Source organism: Tripterygium wilfordii, chromosome 3, assembly GCF_013401445.1.
Source record: "Tripterygium wilfordii isolate XIE 37 chromosome 3, ASM1340144v1, whole genome shotgun sequence".
NCBI classification, from domain to species: Eukaryota; Viridiplantae; Streptophyta; class Magnoliopsida; order Celastrales; family Celastraceae; genus Tripterygium; species Tripterygium wilfordii.
In genome coordinates this window covers 479,275-491,395 of record NC_052234.1, presented here as the reverse complement: position 1 = coordinate 491,395, position 12,121 = coordinate 479,275, and the positions used below count along the sequence as shown (strand labels likewise).

The 12,121-nt window shown below is 37.7% G+C and overlaps 2 protein-coding genes across 3 annotated transcripts; one reads left to right on the top strand and one right to left on the bottom strand.

Moving 5' to 3' along the window:
- The first annotated feature begins 194 nt into the window (after nucleotides 1-194).
- On the top strand, nucleotides 195-6,231 carry LOC119995366 (ATP-dependent 6-phosphofructokinase 5, chloroplastic-like). Its single transcript, XM_038841845.1, has 13 exons — nucleotides 195-744; nucleotides 944-1,034; nucleotides 1,730-1,803; nucleotides 2,514-2,625; nucleotides 2,918-3,013; nucleotides 3,161-3,262; nucleotides 3,384-3,458; nucleotides 3,612-3,752; nucleotides 3,920-4,036; nucleotides 4,111-4,215; nucleotides 4,618-4,698; nucleotides 5,253-5,381; nucleotides 5,736-6,231. Exons 1-13 carry the CDS (start codon nucleotides 452-454, stop codon nucleotides 5,901-5,903), a joined length of 1,584 nt encoding a protein of 527 aa, XP_038697773.1. The 5' UTR covers nucleotides 195-451; the 3' UTR covers nucleotides 5,904-6,231.
- A 1,784-nt stretch (nucleotides 6,232-8,015) lies between these two features.
- LOC119995071 (14-3-3-like protein GF14 kappa) lies at nucleotides 8,016-11,595 on the bottom strand. 2 transcript variants are annotated; one of them, XM_038841437.1, is made up of 4 exons: nucleotides 11,025-11,595; nucleotides 10,036-10,158; nucleotides 8,625-8,741; nucleotides 8,016-8,397 (listed from the first exon to the last, which is right to left on the bottom strand). In XM_038841437.1, exons 1-4 carry the CDS (start codon nucleotides 11,526-11,528, stop codon nucleotides 8,377-8,379), a joined length of 765 nt encoding a protein of 254 aa, XP_038697365.1. In that variant the 5' UTR covers nucleotides 11,529-11,595; the 3' UTR covers nucleotides 8,016-8,376. The 2 variants fall into 2 exon arrangements, with proteins under 2 accessions (XP_038697365.1, XP_038697366.1); XM_038841438.1 differs by having other exon boundaries at nucleotides 8,016-8,391.
- Nucleotides 11,596-12,121: the final 526 nt, after the last annotated feature.

Here is a 12,121-nt window from a genome sequence, read left to right as displayed (position 1 = left end):
GCTTTATATCCTAAGTGAAAGTAGCTCCGTGAAACTTTAGCTTTAAATTCACCGCATTACGGTAATATCTTAAAACACCGTTCCTCCAAACACTTTTTTGTTCGAATACGACACATTTTACAAGTACAAACGCAGCAATTGACCAACTTTCGTGTCAAAATATATGAACTACTTGAGTTCTTGGCCCAAAACAAAAGGTTGACTGGTTTATAGTGCAGGTGCGTGATTCAGCCGCAGTTACTCGGTTGAATTTATTTGAAAAATGCCCTCGTGTTTTTCAAATAGTGCAGGCTGTACAACCAAAAGCACCTGTTAACCGATCCCGCTTGTCTTTCTCTCCGTCCTCTCTTCCTACTCTACACTTCTTCTTCTATCACCGTCTCTTTTGCGATAAATACAATTCAAAGCAGCACACCTGATCGTTGTTTTGCATTTGGAACATCGGCCGTTTATGGAAGCACTATCCCGCGCGATCACAGCTCCCAAGCTCCCGCTGCCTCGGAGAACCTCTAATGGATCTTGTTTTCCGCTTGCACGGAGATCGTTGGGGCCGAGTTCAAGTAGAGTCGCTAAGAGAGGCCGCGTTTTCGCTTGCCAGGGACAGAATCCGGAGATCCATTTCAGCGATCCAGACTGGAAGTCTAAGTACCAGCAAGAATTCGAGAGGCGCTTCAGCATTCCTCACATCACCGATGTTTTCGAGGATGCTGAGCCCATTCGCTCCACGTTTTGTCTCAAGATGAGGTTAGCTTATCGCTTTTTTTTATTTATTTATTCTTGTGTAGAGAAAGAGTGAAAGCTTGTCTTCGATTCTTATGTAGATTTAATTCGTGGCTTGTTATACTAGATTTGTGTACAATTCACATTAATTTTTAGCTATTGTGTCTTTCAACCTATCGCCTTTTCTGTTTTTGAAAGTTTTTTCTTCTTGGTTCTGTGGCAGGACTCCAGTATCTGAGGAATTTGCAGGTGGTTATCCGTCTGATGAGGAGTGGCACGGATACATCAACAACAATGATAGGGTACTCCTTAAGGTATATTGTCCGCCCTCATTAATTTTTCAGTCGGTCAGTTATGGAATTTGCGCCTCCATTTTGACAAACCCCTATAATTTAGCACAAAACCTTTGTTGACTTGTTTACTATTATTGGCCTTAGTTGCTTTATTGAAGGCTTCTCCATGTCTTCTAAGAAGCATTCGATCCTCTTTCTTAACTTAATTACATGAGGACAACGAACCATAGAGTTTTAGTGTTTTTGAAGGTAGGGACACTTCCAATACCTATGAATTGTGGCACACTTATCATGGTTATAGTCTTGCTCAACATAACTGGTCACAACTAACGATCCCTCATCTTCAATGTTTCATTCATCAGAACTTTTTGAATTTCTAGCTTCTGAACTTTCTTCTAGATTAGATGATGATAGAAGAACTGAATATATGCATTAAGGGATGGATATGTCTGAATGTAAAGTTTGAAAACAGAATTAGAGTAGAAGCACTCAAGTTAACTACATGAAATCTGTACCATATTTTCCAATATAAAAACTGAATTTGATGATTAGTGCCTGGAAAAGTAATTTCTGGCAAGATTTTAATCATTATAAGCCTAAACAAAAACCAATTGTTTGAATCCCTGATGCTTTATTAAAGAAACTCATATTAGTTTATGGACAAGTAACGTACTTGTGTTGCATGTTACAATTTTCTTCTCCTCTCAATGTTTCAGGTGATTAACTTCTCGTCACCTACATCTGCTGGTGCTGAGTGCATTGATCCCAATTGTACTTGGGTTGAGCAATGGTAAAATTTGCTTCTTTGCCTTTCCTGTGGCCCTTGTAACAAATATCCACGAATATACAAGATATAAGCGCGATACATTTTTTCGGGTTACTACGTCTAACACATGGAATATGAAAGTCATCCTTCTAGATTTTGGACCTACCTGTGTGTGAATTTTAGGTAACTAGGTGACATAAAATTGATGGATAGAAGTATAACACAGCTTAGAAAGTTAGAAGGGTTGTTAATTCTGAGCATAATCAGATCAGCAGAGTTCAGGGCTGGTACTGAGGTATGTGATTGATTTAACAAAGGAAAACAATTAAAAGAAAAATACACTTCGGTAGAAGAATTGTCGTGTATAACCTTTTCTGCCTGGTGAAATACTTGGTGCCTTAAGTAGCATAAACTTCAACATTAATGCCTTTGTACTTTCCTTATCATATTATATTAGTTGTCAAGAAATATAAGGATGTCTACACAAGAAGTTTATGGTAGTGTTTCATTAAATTCTCCTTAGTATCATAAGCAGCATCTGTGTGCTTTCACTTATGGCTAAGAGTCTACAATGTGAGAAACCAAAGAATGAATAGAAAGAGAAAGCGAAGAAGAGTGCACAATTGTTTGCTTACAAAGCTTCCTAGTTGTTTACTTCTGTCTGTTTATCTACGTAACTGTCTTTGATCCGAATTCTAACGTTTCATGGTGTATGGATGCTGATTTTTCCTAAGGGTGCACCGAGCTGGTCCTAGGGAGAAAATTTACTTCAAACCAGAAGAAGTAAAAGCAGCAATTGTTACTTGTGGTGGGTTGTGCCCTGGTCTGAATGATGTCATTAGGCATGTAAGTATCACATGTAATATAAATCTACTGATTGCTATTCATCTAATCGACCTCAGACTCTATTATTGAGGAATCAGCATATTTGAACATCACCTTCTGGATTCTACAGCAAAATATGGAGGTTTTATAATTTAATTCTTTTGATTATACACCATCAATACATTTCACGTATCTGCATTCTTGAAATATCAACATCTATGTAGCCTGTCTTCTCCATTGTAAGGTAAACTTGCATCCAATCAATTTTTGATGCTTATTCTTTCATACGTATTTAAGTTATGAATTTATGCAGATTGTCATTACACTTGAAATTTACGGTGTGAGAAAGATAGTTGGGATTCCTTTCGGTTATCGTGGATTTTCTGACAGAAGCTTAACTGAAATGCAGGTCCGTTCATGATTATTTCCTGCATTAATTAGTCACTTTATTATTGATCCAATGAGATCTCTGATATTGTAGGTGTATGAGTCTATTGTTAAAGCAGTAAGTTTATAGCTCAAATTAATTTGTTTAGATGTGGCTTTGGTTTAACAGCTATCAAGGAAAGTAGTCCAAAATATTCATCTGTCCGGGGGAAGCCTCTTAGGAGTTTCACGTGGAGGACCAGAAGTTAGTGAAATTGTGGACAATATGGAGGTGTTTAATTGTGTTTGTTATGGTTTTCTGATAATAATAATGTACATCTTTTTGGGCTAGCTGGTATTGATATACCATGACTTCCTGCATTATCTATGTTAACATTTTCATTTGCCATCAGGAAAGAGGAATCAACATGCTTTTTGTGTTGGGTGGAAATGGTACACATGCTGGGGCCAATGCGATACACAATGAGGTAGTTAAAACTTGTACCCTAGGTGTAACTTTGAGCTCTATTTGTCACCTTTTTAACGTCGTTTTGTGCTACACTGCTACTTGTTAATACTTCCTAAATGGATTTTGTGGCACTTGCATTTGTTCTAACCTTATTTGTTTTTCCACTATATAGTGCCGTAAGAGAAAACTTAGAGTGGCTGTAGTTGGTGTACCAAAGACTATAGACAACGATATTTTACTGATGGATAAAACTTTTGGTTTTGACACTGCTGTTGAAGAAGCACAACGAGCAATAAATTCTGCATACATTGAGGTACAGATAGGTGTGCGAATGTTATTAACAAATTCAACGTGGTATACTTTGAGTTGCCCGTCTTGCTGTCCATTTCTGATCAAGACTTACCTAATATATCTCTTCCTGATATAGACACCCATGTTTGACTAATTTCTTTTCCCTTTCTTCTTTTGGACTTGTTACAGGCACATAGCGCTTATCATGGTGTTGGGATTGTTAAATTGATGGGTCGTTACAGTGGGTTTATAGCCATGCATGCAGCCTTAGCTAGTGGACAAGTTGACATATGTTTGATCCCAGAGGTAGCCATGCTTGATATTATTTGAACATTTATTTTTGAAAACCAATGGTAACATCATCAATATTCGCTGTCTAGGTACCCTTCAATCTGCATGGGCCTCATGGTGTTTTGAGGCATTTGAAGTACCTCATAGAGACAAAGGGGTCAGCTGTCGTATGCGTAGCTGAGGGAGCTGGGCAGGTGACTACAAGGATATTTCTTTAATATTTTTCTTGCTTGTTTGGGTTGATATTTTATATCAAAATCCAAAAGGTTAGGTGAAAACGAGACATTTCTCAGTTTGATGAGAGGTCCTAGTTTAGAAACTTTCATCTAGTATGGTAAACGATTAATGAAAAATTACTACAGCTACATGTTTATTTGGCTTCATATGGCCTGTGATGGCAGCTTGTGTTTTTGGTTCACCTCTTTCTGGGACGGGCATGCATATTCTGGCCAATTTAATATCTAAAGAATGCAATTTACAAAAATCACCTATAAATAATAAGTGTCATTGAAGGGGCACCATTGACATGCATAACACTACTAGCACCATCATGGTGAGCTAAAGCATGAAGATTTCACTGCAGTCTTTTGTTGCAGAATTACATTGAGAGAACTAATGCTAAAGATGCATCTGGAAACAATGTACTTGGTGACTTCGGTGTGTACATTCAACAGGAGGTCAGTGATTGTATTTTCATGTGAATCTGTTCTCCAGCTCTTTACTCGCAACAACTAAAATAGAATGTTAGTTTGATAAATAAATGGGTTGAAGGTCCAATAAATCTTTAGAATCATTATATTGCTAGTGCAAAGATGTGAAGAAACTGCCTTGTGGATATGTGGTTATCTTCTGCCCAACATGAATTATTTAATATGACTTGATTTGCTTTTGATATCATAGGGAACTTGATTTTCATCATTTGAATCTGGAGTCTTTGGACTGGAATCCCTGACATGCAAACTTTGTACCCATTATTAATTTGATTGAAACTGCATCGACTAGTGAATGCTAAGATACAACCAAGATTTTGTTAGGCATAGAAGTCGAAAATCATAGGAATAATCGTTGAGCATCAACCCAAATCTTAGGGCTCAGAATACCATCACCTTTCCGTGTTTCCACTTTTATACATGCGATCTATGTCTGGCTTATTGAATATGAGGTTGATGATATTTTTCATCTTCTGGCTTATCTAATCTGATGCTGATGATATTTTTCGTCTTCTATTTAGACAAAGAAATATTTCAAGGAGATTGAGGTTCCGGTTGATGTAAAGTATATTGATCCCACATACATGATCCGTGCAATCCGTGCAAATGCATCAGATGGAATTTTATGCACTGTTCTGGGGCAAAATGCTGTGAGTCTCTCTCTCTCTCTCTCCAGTTATAAAGTGCATTATCCACTGCCAAATGCATAGCATGATGCAGCATCCATCTTTCCATGGTTCAGTAGGGAAAGCTGAATGGAGCTCAGGCTTATGCAAAATGAACTGAATGAATATAGTCTAAACCTAGATTAAATTCTCAATTTCATTCACACTGTATTCAGCTTGACTCGACTGTTGAATGCTTGTGTTGGCATTTGCTTCTTGGTTGGCCAAGTTGCTATTCATGAAGCAAGGTTCTTATTGATGAGTTTGTATTTCTATGTTTTGTAGTAATTATGGCCAAGTGTCACTTCTAACTAGTGATATCAATTCCGATGTTGGCAGGTTCATGGTGCGTTTGCTGGATATAGTGGCATTACTGTTGGCATTTGCAATACCCACTATGTGTATTTTCCCATTCCAGAAGTTATTTCTCATCCCCGGGCTGTAGATCCGAACAGCCGAATGTGGCATCGGTGCTTGACTTCTACAGGCCAGCCTGATTTTGTCTGATTTTGAAGTGCTTCTAATTTCATAAAAAGCGTTGGGAACCAAGTTCCCAAATAATTTGTTGGACAAAATGCCAACTTTTGATAGATTTTTGGTTTGGCTGCTTATTGTAGGCCGTATGAAATTATACACAAGATGATCTTTCGTGATTTAGTGTATAGAATTTCATTATGCTCCAGTCATCAGCGTAAGAAGGTGAATGAATAATAGATTTCAGAAGAATCACGAATCAGTTCGTGCTTGATTTCTGATTTGTTGCATAACATTTTTTCTAGCAATTTTATTTCCTGTCAATAATAAAGAACTCAAAGGAGGCATATTTTGGCATCAATTGATTTACGAAGAATATTCATTCAATTAACTTTCTCGATTGCTTGAGTTTTTTTCTTCGAGAATGAATTGTATACATGCAGCACAGGGAGATAACTTGGAGTTCTGCTAAGTTTATTGTGTATTGATTTTTAGCTGCTCATGACACGGGCCTGATGATCTTCCCAAGAGGTATGCGTGGATTTTAAGGCTGTGATGTTTTTGTCGTCCGGCAATTCGGTCTCTAGTGCACTAGCTTTGTGCATAAGAGTTGTTTAACTTTAAAAGGTCAGTCTTTAATTGATTTCCATTTTTGCTTCATTTTTTTCTTACATTCAAGCTTATCTCTGCTTTCAATACTGAACCTTCCCACTTTCCTTTAGTACTCTATCTATAGTGTTCGCCTTGATATTATTGATTGCATTATGCACGAAGTAGTTCTGTGAACTTTTCTGGTTAGACTTTGCTGAATACTATTGTTCTTATTCCAGGCAATTGCTTTTGGATACAGAAAAAAGAATGCGACGTTTGCTGTGTGAAGAATAAATGAATCAGTACACATAAGGCCGGGAATAACACATCAACCGAGGTACAAACTACAAAGACATTGCTTCATTTTCTTTCATACTGTTCTGACTGTTCAAAGATCCCTATCAGATTTACAGATGCCAAGAGAATTTTCAATGTAAGTACCGCCCCCTCTGTCTCTCTATCGTGTTTGTTTTCTGTGATTTTATTAATTGGTGGAGTGATTGACATGGGGAATACCATGCCACTATGCCAGTCACTAGAGGTATATTCGAGTACCAAAATCAGCATAAGGCACCGGGAATTTATGCTCCATTTTGGCATTTGAAAAGCCGCATATATGCTATCATTTATGTTGCTTTTAAAATGCTGACATATATGCAGTCTAAATTGTTATAATTGTTTGGTTGAATTTTTGTTGTTAGCATAAATGATGTGACAAATTACATACAGGGGAATTGTACAATTCATCATGAAACAAAAACAATAAATTATCAAATTGTTTAACATTTCAAGCATTTTACAACATGTTCAATCAAGAGACATGTTCACTGCTAAAAAAAAATAAAATGTTGCCAAAATCGTGTGGGTCAAGGGCGATCGAAGCTTTAAGCAAAATGCAATTGTGAGAGTGAAATCGTGAACAGAGAGGAAGAAGGGTGATTAGGATTAGAGTATATTTGGAATACCATAGAAAAATGTGGGGTAATATGAATATTTTAAATATAAATGTTACTAAAATGCTATCTTAAAATAGCATTTCAAAATATTCTAAAAGAAATGCTACTGTCAATAAGGTGTGTGGTTATAAAATAGCATATGTGCTACTTAAAATGCTTTATCAAACGGGGTCTTAGTTTTCTCTCATTTGTGAGTTATCTACCTCTTTTAATTGTTTAGTCTTGCCAACTTATGATTTCTATATTACTTGCGTACTATTTATATAAATAAGCTTGTTTGATACTTTCATTATATGTCACCTTTTTGTCATCCGAATCACAAATTGGTAAATTAAGATTTGATATTAATTTATATGATTTACTTGTTAATCGCCATAAACATCGATGTTTAAATAATAATTGAAGGCTAACATGGAAGATATGAACATAAATGAGCATCTCAAACTTCATAGCTTGTAAAAAAGACCTATTTCCTTGTAGAGGTTCCGTTTAGCTACAAAATCAAGACCTGCTTTGATGTGGTCGCAAATTTTTTTTGGTAATCTAACTTCTTTTGGACACAAAAGAAAATAGCAAATACAAAATGATAATCAAAACAAGAGCAAATACAACGAGCCAGTAAAGAGATGAGAAAGCTAAGCAGAGATCCAAAAGCCCAAGAAGAAAGTCACATCGCTCACTAGGACAAACAAAGTCAAGACTTCTATTTGCTACTGCTAGAATATTTGCAAAGAACATCCCCATATACAATGAAGGAAAGGACTGACCATAATTCTGACCAAAATCAAGCTGTTTCCAGACAATAATTAAACTTACACGACTTTGAAATCTTATAAGAATCTTCAACCAAGTTTAAACACAAAAACCACCATGATGCACTCTATTAAGAGCACATCTGACAACTTAAATTACAATCTTAACACTTGTGCTCGTCCGGACGGCTGAAACAATCCACCAGGTCATGCCTCATCTATCTGCTCCTGCAAAAACACTCGATGTGGATATCAATTCAGAAGAAAAAGGAGAATAATATTGGCAACAAAGTAAGCAGAAGAATTTAAAAATGTGATCCACAGCAGTAAATCACAATTAATGTGCAACCAAGCTGAATCAAAATCCTGTGGTTTAGCTTAAAATGATAGAATGAAGCAATATGACCAAATGCTTCCTTGGTAAGCAAATGCCACTGAAGTTTAAGCTGCATTACCTGCATATCAGAAGTCCATAGAGTGAGGTTGTCCCTTAGTAGTTGCATGATGAGAGTGCTGTCCTTGTAAGACTCCTCGCCCAATGTGTCCAGCTCAGCAATAGCTTCCTCAAATGCCTGAAAAACAAATGAAATCAGAATGTGACACAGCTTCAGGGAAACATATTGCAGTCCATAGAATACACAGAAGTTTGCAATAGGCAGATGTACGTGATCTGATAGCTCAAATGTCATGTTCTATGCATTTAGCAAGGTAGTTAAGGTCTAGAGGTGGTGCCCAGGATGTTGGGTTATGCTCAAGCTGCAATTTGAGAGGTTACCATGCTATGTAGTTTCAAGTAGTAGCCTACTAGCCAAAATCAGAGCCATAACCCTTCCAAATATATCAATGAAAATCAACGAGCAGAGGTCTTCACACTTAGAAAATCGGCTGTTGGGATATGACCCCAAAGACTTAGTTATGAAAGGGAAGTGTCCTAATTATACGCGATAAGCTCTATACATCAAATTGAGGCACTACTCAATTATGATCCTTATGACACGCTTGACCGCTGAAGTGTTATTACTGTGACTGGATGAAACTGCTGTCCCTGGTCTTAAGAACTCAATAGACCATTGGTTATGTGGATTGGGAAGAAGGTCTTAAATACTCACTAAGTCCATCACTAGCCTTGGTGCTGAGTAACAATGCTATTGACTGTTGGATCAAATCTCAAAACATCGGCTGATTCATAAACGTTACCAACTTAAATTGAAGGAGCCTCATCAATTTAAATGACAGTTAAACCCAACTTAACGGAAAGGCCCATTTTTGCAGGTAACAGTCTATTTCATGATATGCCTGGGAAAAAAAACAAAAAATGGTGCTTGTTACTTAATAAAAAATAGCAACAAGCAATTGGTGTAACTTCAACTATGCAACTAACTAACACGTCAATACTTTCCAAGTGCAGTCCACATTGAAAAGATGCAGATCGAATATCTATATTTATTGACAACTCAAAAATAAAGCACAAGAAATCCATGGTCTAGAAACCTCCACTGCACACAGCACAACCAAGAAAAATTCATTTGGACAGGAAGAGCTATCCAACGTACATCAAATAATTTGCTTCTTTCAGAACATTCACGAGTGATTTTTACTGCAGCCCCGACAATAGCTATATATCATGCATCACGGATCCTTAATGCCATGAACTAGCACAAAAAAACACAAATTTATGCTGAACATGATAATCGCTCTAAGCCAACAAACTTTCACAAAATCAAGTTCCCAGGAACTCCAAGGACCAATGTCAACAAGTATACACACCATTGCAGTAAGTTGAGAAAACGAAGAACGAATAGCCACACTTCTCTAAAATAAAGCACCAAGAGCATGAATTTATACCGGCAAAGTGATGGAACAAACCTGTTTTGCCATGCTACAAGCTTTCTCTGACGAATTGAGAATCTCATAATAGAATACTGAGAAATTGAGGGCGAGACCCAGCCTTATAGGATGTGTTGGAGCAAGATCAGCTATTGCAATATCCTTCAACAAATAAAGGGCATATTAAATTCTTCGTGCCAATAATTTAACTAAAGTATAATTAAAAATTACAAATAAGGTAAATTCTGTTTCCACTTGACAAGCTGAACATGAGGCGTACAAGCTGAGTGCGGACCCCAAGTGACATAGAATGCACTAACTGCGAATGAAAATTACAACGAAACAAGAAACAAGAAACACAGTAAATTAAAGGGTGCCACGGCCTAACACTATTCTTCAGGTAGGTCTGACATGGCTGAAACATATTACAATGGAAGAGTTTTTTATTGTCAAGCAGAACAACTTGCTTGAACAGATGTAATTCATGCCTTAGATTGACTCCGTATACTAACTATCACTATCAGAGTTCTTGCATCAAGTCAATTATTTGATCAATGGCCTTTTACGCATATCCAAAAATAGCGCTGGATGAAAAAAATGTTCATATAATCACATAATTGGATTTTTTTTTCCTCCATAGTCTTTTCAATGATTCGATCTAATAAGTTTCCGTGTATCAAGAACGTTTTAAGTATTCTCCAAATTCATGAATTTCTAGACATAGTATGGATTTGAGTATTCGACACATGCTAGATCAAAAGTTTGGGAAGGAAGATTTTGAACCTAGCAGCCCTACTTGGCTTTAGCAATAGCCAGTTGAGTAGAAAATCTTATTCACTAGCCGATTTTAAAACAACGACATCAACTAAAAGAACTAAAACATAAATCTAATCTTCATACTCCAATTCAAACCCTAAAACTAAACAACGAAAACATTAGGCACAATCTGACCCTCCAGAATTAAAAATTGAAAATATCCAAATCAACTCTTACTAATTAAACTTCATACTACGAATCAAACTTCACACCTGAGCAGCCTTGTAAGCAATCATCGTATCCTCAGCCGCGGTTTTCCTCTCTTCCCCAACCTTGAACTCTGCCATGTACCGGTGATAATCACCCTTCATCTTCAAGTAAAACACCTTCGACTCGCTTGCTGTGGCAGAGGGAATCAGGTTCGAGTCCAAAAGCTTTAGAATCCCCGCGCAGACAGCCGATAGCTCCGTCTCCACCTTGGATCTGTACTCTTTCACAAGCACCACATGGTCCTCGTTCTTCCGGCCCTCTTCCTTCTGCTCGATTGAAGAGACTATGCGCCAGGCAGCACGGAGAGACCCGATGACGTTCTTATATGCAACGGAAAGGAGGTTTCGCTCCTCCACGGTGAGCTCGGAATTCGGAGTGGCGGCCGTGACCAGCTTCTCCATGAACTGGACCATCTCCTCGTATCGCTCTGCTTGCTCGGCGAGTTTCGCCAAGTACACATACTGGTCCCTCGTTAGATTATCCGGTACTGCTACGGCGGCTGCCATTGAAGGAGTAGGAGAAGGAGAAGGAGATTTGAATTGGTTTTGATTTTCTTTTAACAAACAGGTTATTTTCCTTTCCAGGTATTTTTTGGGACTTTTTAAATTGGCTGTGACGTGTACGTGCGGCGTGTGGTATGGGTTTCGGCGGGTGGGGACATTGGGAACGTGGTATTGTGCGTCTGATTGGTCGATGACTAAGAGAACCGGATAGGACCTGACTCGTGAGTGAGATGGATGGGAGTCACATTCCACTCACCTGCTTTTGGCAGGGATGGTAACTGGTCAGACTCTATCCGGTCTGAATGATTGAATTTGTTCAATCCAAATTAAATCAAGTGCAGACATCTGAATATGATCTAAACATAAATTTTTTGTTTGATTTAAAATCGGATTTGAAATCGTAAACACGAGATGTTATCAGATTTGAAATCGATTTTTTGCCACCTTACTTTTGGTGTGTACATTGGGCGAAGAAACCCGGCTCGACCCGGTGTTTATCAGACTAGTCCAAGATTGTTTTTATCGGTTCGGATCTATAGCTTCTTCTTAAAAAACGCCTGGTAATGTCAGACTCGGAATGATAACCCGAAATCTGC